At 41.7% G+C, this 16,844-nt stretch overlaps 1 protein-coding gene and 3 pseudogenes across 1 annotated transcript in view; 2 read left to right on the top strand and 2 right to left on the bottom strand.

Moving 5' to 3' along the window:
* pipox (pipecolic acid oxidase) overlaps positions 1–16,844 on the bottom strand; it is a 51,619-nt gene that overhangs the window by 19,078 nt on the left and 15,697 nt on the right. The window contains exons 4-5 of the mRNA XM_088345492.1: positions 13,411–13,593; positions 6,414–6,563 (exon numbers count right to left, since the gene is read on the bottom strand). Coding sequence (XP_088201618.1) covers positions 6,414–6,563; positions 13,411–13,593 — 333 coding nt within the window. The remainder of the gene's footprint in view (positions 1–6,413; positions 6,564–13,410; positions 13,594–16,844) is intronic.
* Positions 3,919–4,064, bottom strand: LOC148357434 (5.8S ribosomal RNA; annotated as a pseudogene).
* Positions 10,021–10,137, top strand: LOC148357433 (U2 spliceosomal RNA; annotated as a pseudogene).
* On the top strand, positions 10,290–10,445 carry LOC148357432 (U2 spliceosomal RNA; annotated as a pseudogene).

Here is a 16,844-nt window from a genome sequence, read left to right as displayed (position 1 = left end):
CTAAAGATACCCTTTTAAATTGCTTTTCAGATATCAAGTCATGAATGGCAGAAAACTTCCTACAGCTCAACCAGAACAAAACGGAGGTTTTACTCATTGGTCCTGAAAGTCGGCGAGAGAAAATTTTACCAAAACCACAACATTTTAGACCTATAGATTATATTAAAAATGTGGGCATTATTTTTGACTCTAAACTGAATTTTATTCCACATATCAAAAACATAACTAAAATTGTTTTTTATCATCTCAACAAAATAGCCAGAGTCCGCCCATTTCTCTTTCAGGCATTATGGAGTACTGATGCATGCTTTCATATATTCTTGTTAAGATTATTAGTGGAATTCAATGTCTTATTGTATGTTAAATGTTCTTATACAGCACAGTTCTGCTACATACATTGACTCCAACGTCCTCCCATTTACTCTTCATTTGTCTTGTTGTGCACTTTCTGTTATCAAGACATGTGGCCTTTAGTTGTTTGTCTTGACGCCTACATGTCTTCCTTGGCCTACCAGTACGCTTGACTTTAACAACCTTCCCTGCCGTTTGTACTTGGTCCAAATCTTCGATACAGCTGACTGTGAACAGCCCACATCTTTGGCAACCATACGAGTAGTTACCTTCTTCAAGATGTTTACCGATCCTGTCTGTGGTCTCCAGAGACATCTCTTTTGTTGGAGCCATGATTCTAGCCAATCCACTTAGTCCAGGAGCCCTCAAATATGTGATAACTGCACTGTTTTTAACTGCTGACTAACAAGCAGACTTAATGTAAGCCAGTTGCCAAATTAAGGAAAAGAAACTGACTGGGTGTGTCCTTATTTTCTAATTAAAATGCACACATTCCATTTTTTCCCTCAGAATTGAATGATTCCATATTGATTTCCCCGCACTTGCTCTCTAAAAGTAACATTCACTTACCATTGCAATGTTTTTCCTAATATCTTTTAGTGTTTCTGAATGTGAATATGTTGCACTTTGGAATGACCTTACGATTGTTACATGTTTGTGATCTGAGTTTTTTCTACAGAATAAAATGTCTAAGTTAGGGCTTGGCCAAGACTGGTGATTCCATACTTTTTGCTAGGGGTTGTACAGTGCATCCGGAAAGTATTCACAGCGCTTCACTTTTTCCACATTTTGTTATGTTACAGCCTCATTCCAAATAGTATTAATTGAATCTCTTATCTCAAAATTCTACACAAAATACTCCATTATGACAATGTGAAAAAGTTTTTTTTTTTAACTTTTTTTGAATTTATTAAAAATACAAAACTAAGAAATCACATTTACATAAGTATTCACAGCCTTTGCCATAAAGCTCAAAATTGAGCTCAGGTGCATCTTTTTTCCACTGATCATCCTTGAGATCTTTCTACAGCTTCATTGGAGTCCACCTGCAGTAATTTCAGTTGATTGGACATGATTTGGAAAGGCACACACCTGTCTATATAAGGTCCCACAGTTGAGTGTGCATGTCAGAGCACAAACACCAAGCATGAAGTCAAAATAACTGTCTGTAAACCTGCGAGACAGGATTGTCTTGAGGCACAAATCTGGGGAAGGATACAGAAAAAATTCTGCTGTAAATGGAAGACATTTGGAACCACCAGGACTCTTCCTAGAGCTGGCCAGCCTTCTAAACTGAGCGATTGGGGAAGAAGGGAGGGACCAAGAACCCAATGGTCACTCTGTCAGAGCTCCAGCGTTCCTCTGTGGAGAGAGGAGAGCCTTCCAGAAGGACAACCATCTCTGCAGCAATCCACCAATCAGGCCTGTATGGTAGAGTGGCCAGACAAAAGCCACTCCTTAGTAAAAGGAACATGGAAGCCCGTCTGGAATTTGCCAAAAAGCACCTGAATGACTCTCAGACCATGAGAAACAAAATTCTCTGGTCTAATGAGACAAAGATTGAACTCTTTGGTGTGAATGCCAGGCGCCATGTTTGGAGTAAACTAGGCACCGCTCATCACCAGGCCAATACCTTCCCTACAGTGAAGCATGGTGGTGGCAGCATCATGCTGTGGGGATGTTTTTCAGCAGCAGGAACTGGCAGACTAGTCAGGATAGAAGGAAAAGTGAATGCAGCAATATATAGAGATATCCTGGATGAAAACCTGCTCCAGAGCGCTCTTGACCTCAGGCTGGGGCGAAGGTTCATTTTTCAGCAGGACAACGACCCAAAGCACACAGCCAAGATCTCAACAGATTGGCTTCAGAACCACTCCGTGAATGTCCTGGAGTGGCCCAGCCAGAGTCCAGACTTGAATCCGATCGAACATCTCTGGAGAGAACTGAAAATGGCTGTGCACAAACGTCTCCCATTCAACCTGATTGAGCTTGAGACTTATTGCAAAGAAGAATGGGCAAAACTGCCTAAAGATAACTGTGCTAAACTTGTGGGATCATATTAAAAAAGACTTGAGGCTGTATTTGCTGCCAAAGGTGGATCAACAAAGTATTAAGCAAAGGCTGTGAATACTTATGTAAATGTGATTTCTTAGTTTTCTATTTTTAATAAATTCAAAAAATGGAGTATTTTGTGTAGAATTTTGAGATAAGAGATTAAATTAATACAATTTGGAATGAGACTGTAACATAACACAATGTGTAGAAAGTGAAGCGCTGTGAATACTTTCCGTATGCACTTTATATATTGTATATCTGTTTGTTTGTTTGTATGTTTATGTGTCTGTCCACCCAGGAAAGGGACAAGGAGTTTGGATTAAAGAGCAACAAATATGTTTTTTTCAGGGCTGATACTGATTAGTATTTAGAGGAGGCCGATAACCAATATTTCTTTGGCTGTTAAAGCTCCAAAATTGGTGTTGGAAAATTTTGATAATGCAAAAAGAAACAAAGAATATTTGTTATAAATTTAAACGAAACATTATTAGCAGACCGATAACTTTTACAGGCAATAGATTAGCCATGTTAGTTGTGTTTAAATCCTAATCTTATACTTTCACAAGACTAATGAGTGTAGTGGTTTACAGGGGGATCATCACATTTTGACGGATAATCTATAAACAATTACTAAAACAAGTATTAATTGATAATGATTTTTATGATACTGACCTGTAATCTTTTTGGTAATAAGACAGCTCTTGTTTGAGAACACAGAGGTCGATTATTTGTTTATAATTTAATTATTTATTACTTTTTTAAATGACTGAATTCATACATTTAATGACTGAAAGATGTGGTTGTTGGTGGAAAGGGAGAGTGAAAAAGACTCTCACGGTACAAGCACCCCCAAAACAAAATGAAAAATATTTCGGAATAGCCCTAAATTTTTCAGTCTGTGACTGCTGACAGGTCTGGGTGGGAACTTCCTGCTTCAGAGGCTGCCCCAGACCCCCACCCGCCCAGTTCCTTATTCAATCATAAGGTATGGAAAAGGAAAGACTGAAGGCAGAAGAGGAAAAAAGGCTTGACTCGGCTTTTGTGCTTACTATCTGCTATATCGGCTTCATAATCTTGTGATACCGGTATCCGTCAAATTCCCAAATATCAGTGCCAATAATCCTCCCGCCCAATTATCGGGCGACCTTTAGTTTGGATATCACCACCATCTTTCACAGGTATTGATGTAAGTTACTCTAGATGTGAAAAATGCCCTAAAAGCTAAGAACTTTAGTTTTTCTTGACTCAGCACTTTTTTCGCCAGAAAAGACATTACACTTATCAGGCCAGAACGACATTGCATTTCAACACCATTTTTTTACAAGCAATCAGGTAAAAAAAAAATTTTTGGGGATTATTATTTTTTTAGACCCGGTTAATGGGGACCAAAACCACCCGCTAAAAGTGAAAATCTGAGAAGTAGCGACGCCCCTTCCCCCCAAAAAAAATAAAATAAATAAATCTCATCTCATTATCTGCACCGCTTATCCTTATTAGGGTCGCAGGGGGGCTGGAGCCCATCCCAGCCATCTCCGGGCAGTAGGCAGGGGACACCCTCAACTGCTTGCCAGCCATTTGCAGCTGCAAATCACATTAGTTCTCGCAGCTAGCTGCGTTCTTTATCGACGCACGGGCCGAGTGATCCACCGCTAAGAGTTGTACAGCTGGGCTATTTTACGTCCGCCCGGGACGATCGGAGACAAATTCACGACAGGGTTTGTACTTGCGCCGCACCGCGGGTCCCGTTCGGTCGCTCCCGCGAGCGAGCCCCTAACCCGCAGCGCGGGTACTTTCGGGCATGATGCACCGAACCCCCCTAACGCTAACCCCCGTCCGGTCCCATCCAGCTGGCCACCTTATCCCGCGTCCGCTGACGTTCCGCCGAAAAAACCCGCAAAAAGTGAAAATCTGCGAAGTAGCGACGCCCTTTCAAAAAAAAATATATATATTTTTTTTTAACCATTACAGACCGCGAAGCTCTGAAGCCGCGAACGTCGAAGCGCGAAGTAGCGAGGTCCCACTGTACTTTAATCAAGACACACACACACACACACACACTCTTGGATTAATGGACTTTTATTTTACTCATCATCTACTGAAGAAGCTTGACTTACAACACAAAACAATAATAGGAAAGTAAACAAAGACAACTACAGGTTGAAAACTTAAACTGGTACCATCTGGATAGACAACAATGTTAGCTTTATTTTGATAGAATTCCCCCTTTTACGTCACACCAATACTAATTAATACCTAGCAACAACGAGATGATCTACGAAGTTCTGCTTTGATGAAGATGACGGCCCAGTCTTTATGCCCTGGGCTGTTGAGCGATTAGGAATCCTGGTGGGCTTGAGCTCAGGGACGTGAACAACAGGATGCAGGGTGTTAAACAGAGGTTGGCTGCTGGTGGCTTGAGGCTTCTGTGAGGTTGCTGGCTTTGTCCCAACGGTTTGGCCGTGAGCTTGATCAAGTTTGGCTGCTGACTTGGCAAGGTTCTCTGGCTGCTTGTTGAGCTGGGACTTGGTCAGGGTTTTAGGTCCAGTTCTTCTTGTTAGGATATGCCCTCTTGCCTTCTTGCTGGCCAAATTCAGACTCCCTTCCAAGGTGAGACGTGTACCAGCTCTGGGAGTTGTGGTTGTAACCTTTGATGCCCAAATACAAGCTAACGCCCACCTCCCCAACCTCACAGATCAGGTCAGATAACATATCTATGTGATTGACTTATAACATAGTTCTCAATTCACATGTTTGATCATTTTCTGACATTGCAAAACGAATCCTGACCAAACGTTGAATACTCAACAATGTGAAAACTGCCAAAAAGAGCTTACTTGGCATTTTTGTTTTTGCTGACAATGCAGCTTTCCCAGAAATACATTCTACTGTCCCAGGTTTATCCAGGAACATAATCATTCACAAGCAATCAAGTAATCAAGCAATCAAGCAATCAAGAGGTGAAAATGCTCCAAAAACTGACACGGCACATTTGGTTTTGGTGACTCAGCAGTTTTCTAGAGAGAGATTTCCCTCTTCCAGGCCAGAACAATATTTAATTTCAACACTATGTCTTGCAGAGAGTGAGAGAGACTTGTATGTGAAATAAAGCCCCAAAAAGTAGAATGAGCATTCTTGGATTTCTGACTCAGCAACTTTCCCAGAAAAATATTTTCTCAGGCCAGAACAAGTTTGCCAGGGATCACAGTCTCTTGCAAGCAATGCGATATGTCACCCTAAAGGGGAAAATGCAAAATTATTACATTACACCGGTCTGTGGTACAGAAAAGGTTTGTGACCACTGGTTTAGAAGATTGGGTGTCATCCGTGTTACATTGTATAATTATGCCTGCAGGTGAAACAAAAATTGCCCTTTTTTTCATTTCAGAAGTTGATGAGGTGTTAAGATAATTTTTAAGACCAATGAACTTGACTGTCACGGTTGCTATGGCCGCCAATTGGCACCGCCCGTGTGGCGCCAGCTGCGGCTCATTGACGGATTGGCTTTCCATCTTTTTAAGCTCTCATTTTTCTTTTGTCAATCCGTCAACGAACCTCTGCCCCGCAAGACGTGGGTTCTGACTCGGTCCTGTTTTTCTGTTGGTATTTCCAGTCTGGTATTGTTCCCGTTTTTTTTGTCCTGTTTAATATCGATTTCCAGTTTCGTTTCTGTCTATTTTTGTCCTGTTTATTATTCTCTCTAGTTTTCATTCCCGTCTTGTTTGTCCTGTTTATCTTCGATATCCTGTTTCATTATCAATCCTGTCTGTCCGTCCTGTCCGGTATTGACTCCATCTGTCCGATATCTGCTCGGGCAATTGGTATTGATCTCGTTGGCCTCTGGCTTTCTATCATTTCCCGCCAGACTGTGAATGACTCCCCATTTCCCGTAAAATAAAAGGCTTGTGTCCTGATCCGGTTCTGGTTCTAGACATTGACTTAATATGTAACCTGAAAATTGCACTTTACAGAGTTGTACATATTGCAGTGCATGCTGTCTGGTCGCTTACTTTCATCAGTCCAGGGTATTCGTTGGAAGGCAAACCATAAATATGGTCTTTAGCATGTCCTTCAGTCAGCAGGAAGCACGGAAAGCGTTTTTTGACATGGTAAGCACCGGGAATTTTCTCTTTCCAATAGCAAACATTGATTTTCACCACCTACAATAAAAAAAGGACAAACACAAAAGAACAGTGAATCATGCAGGGTTCATACGGAGGCTCGGAATGCTCGAATTTTATTGTTTATGGTTTCAAAAGTGCTTGAATTTTATGTGAAATGCTTATAAATGCTCGAGATTGTTGCCATGTTTCTTAGGTTAGGTGTTCGGCTAGGGTTAGGAGCTAGCGTTGAGGGTTTCAATAACGGGTTAGAAACTAAGGTTTATGCTACTTTTTAAGGTTGGATGGATAACATCGCAACTACTGTCTTTTTCTCTTTACTCCCCTTTGTGACCATTATTAGATTATCAAAATGTGTCACTGAGTATGTTGTCACTATTGCATGAGTTTTCAGCTATATTTGTTTTATAATTTAATCTGCACTTCATTACTTTGACAATCAAGTCAAGTTTATTTGTAAAGCCCTTAATCACAAGGAGTCTCAAAGGGCTGCACAGACCACAGATTATTGCAAACTACAGACTATTACCGTAAATTACGGACTATAAGCCGCTACTTTTTTCCCAAATGTTCAGCCCTGCGGCTTATTCAGTGAAGCGGCCAATTTATGGAATTTTTCTAACGGCCACCAGCAGCGCTGGAGTATAAAAGGTAAGGGCCCGGTCACACAGCTGTTTGCGTCTGTATCGCGGGTAAAATTTTGCGGGTTTTTTTTGCCCGTGGTTGCCCGCGATGGAAAATGCGCAAAATTGGCCAACCCGCTGTTCATCGGTGGTATGCCCGCAAAACAGACGCCGGCGACTGTTCCGCTTCCTCATCGCGTCATTTCCGCGTCATTTTCTCGTGTGGACCACGGGTATAAAAGCTGCCGAGCCGGCGTTATGCCGAGAAATGCATCCTTGCCGAGATTTGCAACCCCTCGCTACTACAACCACTTTTACCTCGTTTCATCTAACTTTTATATCACTTTTAGGGAATTTATTGGCGAACATATAACCAAAACCACTTCGTCTTGCATTTGTTGGGAATGTAATACAACTTAAACCATTCCGTCTTTGTATTTGTTGTGAATGTAATCGAACGGTAATGCACGCCGTATACAAATCACTTTTGAGCAGGTAACATGTTTATTTTGTCTTTTTCTATTCAAATCGCTCGTATTGAAACACTCAATACTCTACCATAAAGCTTATTTCTGCATTATAAGCTTTACGGTAGAGTGCATAACAGTTCTCAAAAGTGATTTATTTACGGTGTGCATTACCGTTCGATTACGTTCACAACAAAAACAAAGACGGAATGGTTTAAGTTGCATACATTCCCAACAAATGCAAGACGAAGTGGATTTGGTTATATGTTCGCCATTACATTCCCTAAAAGTGATATAAAAGTGAGATAAAACAAGGTAAAAGTGGTTGTAGTAGCGAGGGGATGCAAATCTCGGCAGGGATGCATTTCTCGGCATAACACCGGGCTGTAGAAATCATAACCGGTCAAGACACAGTCCCGTGAAGATCAAGATTTCAAGCTATGGCACCGAAGAAGCCAATATGTTATTATTGTAATAGTTTTTCATTTTTATTTTATTATCTTGTTATGAAATGAAAATAAATGTCAAGAAATAAAAATGGATTAAGACGAGGTCACTACGGTGACAGGGATCCATGTTCACCCCTTGACGTCTCGAGCACAACTGATGTGTGCTCGGCAAATCGCGCTGTATATACGCGGAGAAAGGCGTTTGACCGTCACACGTGTAACACGCTAATTTCACGTAATAACACCGCGATACAGGCGCAGAACATGCTATGACCGTGCTCCACCCACGATTACCCGCTGAAATTTTGCGTCCTACCCGCGTGTAACCACGCCCTGGCCACGGCCATAGCACGTCGTTCCGCGTCATTTCCGCGTCATTGCCTCGTGTGTACCACGTGTGCCGCCCACGGTTAACACGTGGTCTAAAGTTTTGAGCAGCGCAAAACTTTTTCGCGCGGCCATCCGCGTGTGAATTTCTGACCGCGAGTAAAGCACTGCTGTATCTCGTCTGTATGGCGATCTCAAATCGTCCAACAGCGCCTGCTTCATGGGCAGAAATTTCTGGCCGTGATTCAGCCTCGATACGCCCGTGAAAGGCTGTGTGACCGGGCCCTAAAGTTTTGAGCAACGCAAAACTTTTTGCCCTGCCAACCGCGTGTGAATTTCCGACCGCGTGTAAAGCACTGCTGTATCTCATCTGTATGGCGATCTCAAAGCGTTTAATAGCGTCCGCTTCACAGGCAGAAATTTCTGGCCGTGATTCAGCCTCGATACAGACGCAAACTGCTGTGTGACCGGGCCCTAAGCTTAAGACCGGTAGAATATGTGCGCCAAGATAGACTGCAACCCCTAAGTTTAAGCATACATTGTCTGTAAAGTTAAGGTACGTTCCGATAATGAGGAAGATGCCCTTGATGGCGATAGTTATGAGGAGGAAGTTGAGAACGACCTACCGTGAATTTCACAATTAAGGGATGCTAACAGGCACGTGTGATACATTGCGAGCGTGATCCTAACTAGTGTGTTGATACCTTTCAAAGGCACGGTTTTGGAATAAAGTTATATTATTATTATTATTAAAGCTTTGAAAACTCTCGGTGTACCGTCTTTCTTCGTAAATATGTGTAACCATGTATAATATGTATTTGCAACTGTATATTTTTGTAATGTATTTATCTTAGAGATTTATTCTGTTATGTGTTCTACGGACGAATCAAAAAGAAGGGGCGGAGCAAATGCGGGCTGATGGGAAATGGGGTAAAGCTGAGTTACTGGTAGATCTGTCTGTTGTCGCAGCGGACAATAGTGGATATATATTTTTCCCACCCTTAACTTTGGAAATATACATTTTGTTTCCTTGGATTACTTTCAACGGGACCCGGACTTTACAAGTCTGCATCATACGTTAATTACGGGTATCATTTTCTATTCATGATGCTGACTGTGATTCTAGGATTGTGTTAAGACTAGGAGCCTTAGGTCGAATGTGAAGATCTAGGAGTGTTGGCAATCAGGAGATGGAATAAGAGCTTGCTCTGTCCACTCCACGCATCGGCCCGGTATTGCAGTACCTCCGGGTACGTTGCATTCGCAATGATCGCAGCAAGGCTTGAGGGCTAGGACCTTAGCTTGGCCTTTTGGCTGAGAGTAAGTGTCCCGGCTCCTAGGCTTTGTAGCGTATTATGAACTGACCGATAACAGATAATGGATAATGAATAACGAAGATAGAACAATAACCCTTAAAACCCCCACCTTAGCTTGGCTGAGAGTAAGAGTCCCGGATCCTAGGCTCTGTAGCGTATTATGAACTGACCGATAACGGATAATGGATAATGAATAAAGAAGATAGAACAATAACCCTTAAAAAATCCCCCCCCCTCCGCCCACTATGTCAGCTGTGGATCTGGAGTGTCAACATGGCGACATGTGTTGGTCAGGTCAGGAACTGTGGTTCTGCACTGATTCTGGATTTAGAAGTTTGATTTTTGCAATCGGGAGATGGAATAAGAGCTTGCTCTGTCCACTCCACGCATCGGCCCGGTATTGCAGTACCTCAGGGAACGGTGCATTCGCACTGATTGCTGCTTAGCCCTGAGGCTAGGACCTTGACTCAGCCTCTTGGCTGGGAACAAGCGTCTCGGCCCCTTGGCTTTGTAGCGCATTATGATTAGACCGATAACGGATAATAGATAATTGATATAGGATATAGAACAATAAACATTAAAAATCCCTCCCCCCACTGTGTCAGCTGTAGTTCTAAATTTGTATATTATCTATGAAGTCAGTTTGATTTTTGCAATCCGGAGATGGAATAAGAGCTTGCTCTGTCCACTCCACGCATCGGCCCGGTATTGCAGTACCTCCGGGAATGGTGCATTCGCACTGATCGCTGCATGGCTCTGTGGCTAGGACCTTGACTCGGCCTCTTGGCTGAGAGCAAGTGTCTCGGCCCCTTGGCTTTGTAGCGTATTATGATTTGACCGATAACAGATAATGGATAATTGATAAAGAATATAGAACAATAAACCTTACAAAATCCCTGTCAGATATAACAAAATTGTGAATATGCTTGATTGCTGTCGAGATTGTCGAGAGGGGTTGTTCGAACCTCACATTGTTTGTTTGCTGCTGTTGGTGTCAATGGATTTGTTCAGACCAAAAAACAATCTTTGGCCTGGACAGATCTATTGACACTAACAAAGATGTTAAAATGTCAGAAAAAAATGTTAAAACGTCATATTGTCAGACATAACGAAATTGTGAATACGCTTGATTGCTGTTAAGATTGTCGAGAAGGGTTGTTCAAACCTCATATTGTTTGTTTGCTGTTATTAGTGTCAATAAATTTGTTCAAACCAAACTTTCAGCCTGGTCTGGGTTAAACTTGTGATTGTATCACGAGATTTAATGCAGGTGCACGCGGCTTATACATGGGTGCGGCTTATGTAAGTACAAAAGTGTCAAATCACCCAAAAAGTGGTGGGTGCGGCTTATAATCAGGTACGCTCTATAGTCCAGAATGTACGGTATTACACCATCCCCTGTTCCAAAACCTACATGAGGGCAAGCAAAAACTCAAAATCCTCAACATGAGGAAAATGAAGAAACCTAAAGAATAGACCGCACATGAGGTAATCTCCCTTACAGGATGACCAGGCAGCAATAGATGTTGCAATAACAAACAATACACAGATATCGTCACGTCATCAATTTAGTTGTTATAAATGCACGTTCGAGACCGGGTGGAAACATTTGTTGGCCTGGAGAGGGATGGGCGCCACCAGGCTATACTTGCCCAAGACACACCCCGGGGAAATGGTGCCCATACGACCCTAGTGGTCAAGAGATACAGCGACCAACCTACCAAATACACATCATGGTTATCCACATATTTTAATAAAGTATTTACTTGCTGTATGTAAAGAATGTATTCTCTCATATCAGTGTACTTTCCCAACAATGGTCTTCCAAATCGTTAGCCTTATCTCATAATGAGACCACGAAAATCCAGGTGTATGCAGTTTTAATCTCTTGTACATTGAGTCGTTTGCCTTGTAATGTGAGATCCCAGTAGTGTCTGTTAAAGCTGAAAGTTCAATTTTGCCAATCCAAAACGCTTTCTTATAAAAACCGTGGTCAGCCATTTATCCTTGCCTTTTAAAAGAGAAAAGAGCTCATCCAAACAATTGGTCCAGAGTGCCCTTAGTTTCATTTTATTTTGTAACTTTGTAAAAATCGTACTTAACTGAACAGCTCTCTTCAGCTTTTTTTTTTCCTTGTGGTTAAAATACCAATAGTTAAATAGACACGGATTGTCTATGCCAACATTTCATTGAAATATGCAGATAAATATGATGTACGTTCATAACAACTTAATCAATAAGGTGATTTTACAGCAAAGATTGGTTCCAAATATTGGGTATCGGCCTCCTCTTCATACTAACAATCGAAATTTGTCTTTTGTGTTTCATGAAAATAAGATTACTGACAGAACCACGAGAAAATATTGTATATATCTGTTAGATTTTCTGTAGGTTCATTTAGGTTTACAAGAATATCACTTCTCATTTTAAAATGTTTCAACATTCATTTAGTCCGGCCTGTGGCATGTACTTTAATTATCTATTCGGCCCTTCAGTCTGTTTGATTTAGATACCCTGATCCAAATAAATTTTGCTCAAGGTATGGTTCAATAAATAAGCAGTCGCATCTCTGCAACTCTTGCAAAACAGTTAGATTTTGCAAGACCAGATGGTGTAGAGGTAACATAGTTCCCTTTCTGACACCATAATTTAGAGCTCGCTAGTTTCAAACCCATAACATTTCACTGAAGTAACATTTTGGAGAGTTTAAGAGAAAGTGTGCTAAATTTGACCACTAGATGTCACTGTACTGTTTATTGCAACCAGAAACGAGTGCTACAAAGCAAAAATAAGTATACGTATGACGGAGACTCAAAGTAGCCAAAAAGCAACATTTTTTTAATTTATTCTTGTCCAGCCTTTCACCAGGTTTTTAGCTTTGGGAAGTACATGTAGTAGCACGATGGCAAACAATCATGTCCACTCCCACTAGGTAAGCCTCATGTTATGTACAATGAAAAAAAAAAAAAATCTACACCTACGACTATTTAAAAAAGCCCTTTTAAAGGATGATTCATATATTTATATCCATTATTCAAATTACTGTAATATTATTATTTGTTTTTTAATAAATGAAATTTATTTCATTTTAATTTAATAAATGTGCGCCCATGATAAGCTTGCAAAAAAATGGTCACAGTCCAGCACTCAGGTTATGTTTTCACACTCTCTCCTCATCCTTCCCCTTATCTTATTTGGTCACTCACTTCCTGGTTTACTTTCCACCCCACACCTGGCTTCACGTGTCCTGATTACCCTTCAATCACACCTCTCGATGTTTCTTTGGCTTGTTGCTAGTTCGTTGCCTCCTTGGTCACATTCCAAGCTTCCTTGTCACAAACTTTTCCTACACAGTATATCGACCCCTAGCCTGACTTTCAGGATCATGAGTACTGAATGCTGAGTTCTTGGACTGACACATTTGTTCTCTTTTTGATTACTTGCCTCTTGGACCACTCCTGCCTCGTGTGGTGGTGTAGATACTGTTGCCTCGAAACTCAACTCCCTGTGTACCAAACCCTCCACAACAAAAACTACTGTACTAATCTGTGTTACAGCATTGTTCTCTTGCACCACCCTTAGTGCGGCCTTTGCATAAATACATTTGACTAAAAAGGGGTACCTTAAATGCAGGAATTTGCAAGTATTAGTTCGTCTATAAGGGCATCTCTTCTTAACAATATGCACACATAGGAAGAAATTACCTTAAGAGGAAGATGAAGGTCAACATGTGCAAGCAATTTACTAGTCCAAGGTCCGGCTGTGATGATAAGTCCCTTGGCTTGATAAACGCCTGCCGATGTCGATACGGTCACAACTGGGCCGGGCTTGATGTCTGTTACCTTCGCTTGATCTTTAATTACGCCACCTAACTTTTGAAACTGGTCCTGGTAAAATGAAAAACAAAAGAAAAAAACAACAACAAAAACCTTTTTATTTCAATTATTTATTCATGTATTTTAATTAAAAGCTTTTGTTGAATGTTTTTTTCATTTTTGAAGAAACCACTTAACATTTTTATCCAACTAGTTATGTATACTTTTAAATACATAAGAAATTTAAATATGGATACAAAATTATACAAAAATAAAAGTCCTTTACTTGACAAAGAGCCTTTCGACCTTCAATTTCACAAAAGCAAAGGACGTAACATCAATGCCACAAAAGCTACAAGAGGTGCAATGCGTATTGTAAATGTGAAAACAAAAGGCCTTCTCTAAATTTCGAAACAAAAGAGTTTTTCCCCAGTGATTTAAGATCCAGGATTTGTACATACAACAATGCCAAGAGCAGGCTGTTCTCTGAAGAGCAGGATGACACACCGAAAAACAAAAGCGGCCAGATGATGAAGTTGCTGTATCTAAGTCAGGTCAGGACGCTTGGATATTTATCACTCACAAAAGTTTCCGGACCATCAAACTACTTTTGATTTCACACAGAGATAATCCAAGGATATACAGAATGCAGTTTCAAATTGTTGATTACATTTATTAAAGCACAAAAAAATCCAAACCTATCCTGCCCAATGTGAAAATGTATTTGCCACTTAAACCACCCTTGGAAGCGAAATCAAACGTTCACAATAATTGTGGAAGATTTTGGCCCAATGTTCTTTGCAAAATTGTTGCAAATCTGCCCTATTGACGGGTTTTCTAGCATGAACTGCCACTTAAGGTCACACCACAGGATCTCAATTGGATTTAAATCCAGACTGTGACTTGGCTACTACAGAACGTTCACTTTGTTTTGTTTTTAAGCCATTCACAGGGTGGACTTGCTCGTGTTGCAGATCATTGTTCTGCTGCATGATCCAAGAGTGCTCAAATATGAGGACACAAAGTGATGGCCAGACATTCTTTTGGTAAACACAAATGAAATGAAATGATCTGCATTTATATAGCGCTTTTCAAGTCAATGACTTCCCAAAGCGCTTTACATTGTGCTTTACATTTCCCAATAGCGGCCGTGATCTGTGCAGCCATGTAAGGCGCTAACCTGCTTATTGGGGGTATTTAGGGTTCAGTGTCTTACCCAAGGACACTTCGACATGTAACACGGACAAGCCGGGATTCGAACTGGGATCCCTTAATCCTAAAACGATCGCTCTACCTCCTGAGCTACAGCCGCCCCAAAAATTCATTATTCCACCAACCACAGCAAATTGTCTTGCTCCTGAGGAAGCAAAGTAGCCCCTGAGACCATCACATGGCCACTACCATGCTTACCTGTTGACATGTTCTTTTTGACAAATTACTGTACCATTTACATACTAGATGTAACAGGCTGGAAACCTTCCAAAAAGTTAAAAATTTGACTCATCAGTCCACAGAATGTTTCTCCAAAAGTCTCAAAAGTGTTTTTTGCCTTGGAACTCTCCCATGGATGCCATTTTTGGCCAATGTTTTTCATATAGTGGGGTCATAAACACTTGACCTTAAGTGAGGCCGGAGAGGCCTGTAGTTCCTTGAATATTTTGGGGGGTTGAGCCGTCATCACTCTTAGAGTAATCTTAGTTGGTTGACCACTCCTGGGATGGTTTGCCACTGTTCCCAGTTTTCTCCATTTGCGGATAACGGCTGTGTCAGTCGCCCGCTCTAGCCCTACAGCCTCGGAAATGACTTAGTGACATTTTCCGGACTGATATTTAAGTCCCATTTCTTGGTAATTTTTGTTGTAATTTCTTCTGAAATGTTTTTGGATCGTAGTATGTCAATTTCATTCTTGAGATTTTGTAGCTTACTTCACAATGTGTACCAGATTCAATTTTAGTGTATTCTGGCTTCAACAAAGGTGGTGGCAATTATTTTGGGTGTGGCCTGTGGATTGAACTCAGCTTTCCCAAGACTGTGGTTAGTCAGTTAGTACGCGATTTAACAGGGGGAATTACTTTTTCCTCAGAGGCTTACATTAGTTGTACTATCTACATGCTACACCGATCCCTCTCTCACCTGGACAGCGGCAAGGGTGCTGTGAGGATTACATTTTTGGACTTCTCCAGTACCATACAGCCTCTGCTACTTAGTGGTGAACTGACAGAGATGGGTGTAAGCTCACACCTTGTAGCATGGATTAAGGACTACCTGACAGGTAGACCCCAGTATGTGAAACAGGGGGCTGTACATCGGACACTGTGGTCAGCAGCACTGGATCGCCGCAGGGGACCGTGCTCTCTCCGTTCATATTCACCCTGTACACGTTGGACTTTCAGTACAACTCTGAGTCCTGCCACGTGCAGAAGTTTGCTGATGACACTGCTATTGTGGGATGTATCAGAAGTGGGCAGGAGGAGGAGTACAGGAAATTGATTCAGGACTTTGTCCAATGGAGCGACGTTAACCACCCGCACCTGAACACCACCAAGACCAGGGAGATGGTGATGGACTTCAGGAGAACTAAAACTCACCCGGTTCCTGTAAGTATCAAAGGAGAATGTGTAGAATTTGTCCAGACCTAAAAATATTTGGGTGTGCAGCTGGACAATAAACTGGACTGGACTGCCAAAACAGAAGCTCTATGCAGGAAAGGACAAAGCTGACTGTACTTGCTCAGAAGGCTGGCGACCTTCAAATTATGCTAAGAGCTCCTGCAAATGTTCTAATAATAATAATAATAATTTCCTTGTATTGTCATTCTGTGTAACAATGTACACAGAACGAAATGTCGATTGCACCTGACCCGTTGTAGCGAGCCGATGCAGCCGCAGCCAACAGAGGGCGCCGCCGACCACTTTTTAAGTCTTAGGAATGACTCGGCCGTATGAGACTGCTGTGGCAAGCGCCCTCTTCTATGCGGCAGCGTGTTGGGGAGGCAGCGCTAAGAAGAAGGATGCCCCTCGTCTTAATAAACTGGTGAGGAAAGCGGGCTCTGTTGTGGGCACAGAGCTGGACAGCCTGACAACTGTTGCTGAGAGAGCACTGAAAAAGCTGCGGTCAATCATGGACAATTCATCACATCCACTACACAGCATCATCGCCAAACGGAAGAGCAGCTTAAGAGACAGACTACTGTCCACGGACAGACTGAGGAGATCATTTCTTCCTCATGCCATGAGGCTCTTTAACTCCACCCGGGGAGTTAAAGCCCACATTAAACCCCACCCCCACAATAGCATATTGCCCTATGTTTATTACAGTGTGTA

Source organism: Urocampus carinirostris, chromosome 10, assembly GCF_059441175.1.
Source record: "Urocampus carinirostris isolate Australia breed hairy pipefish chromosome 10, RoL_Ucar_1.0, whole genome shotgun sequence".
Classification (NCBI taxonomy): Eukaryota; Metazoa; Chordata; class Actinopteri; order Syngnathiformes; family Syngnathidae; genus Urocampus; species Urocampus carinirostris.
This window is presented reverse-complemented; position numbering and strand designations above follow the sequence as displayed.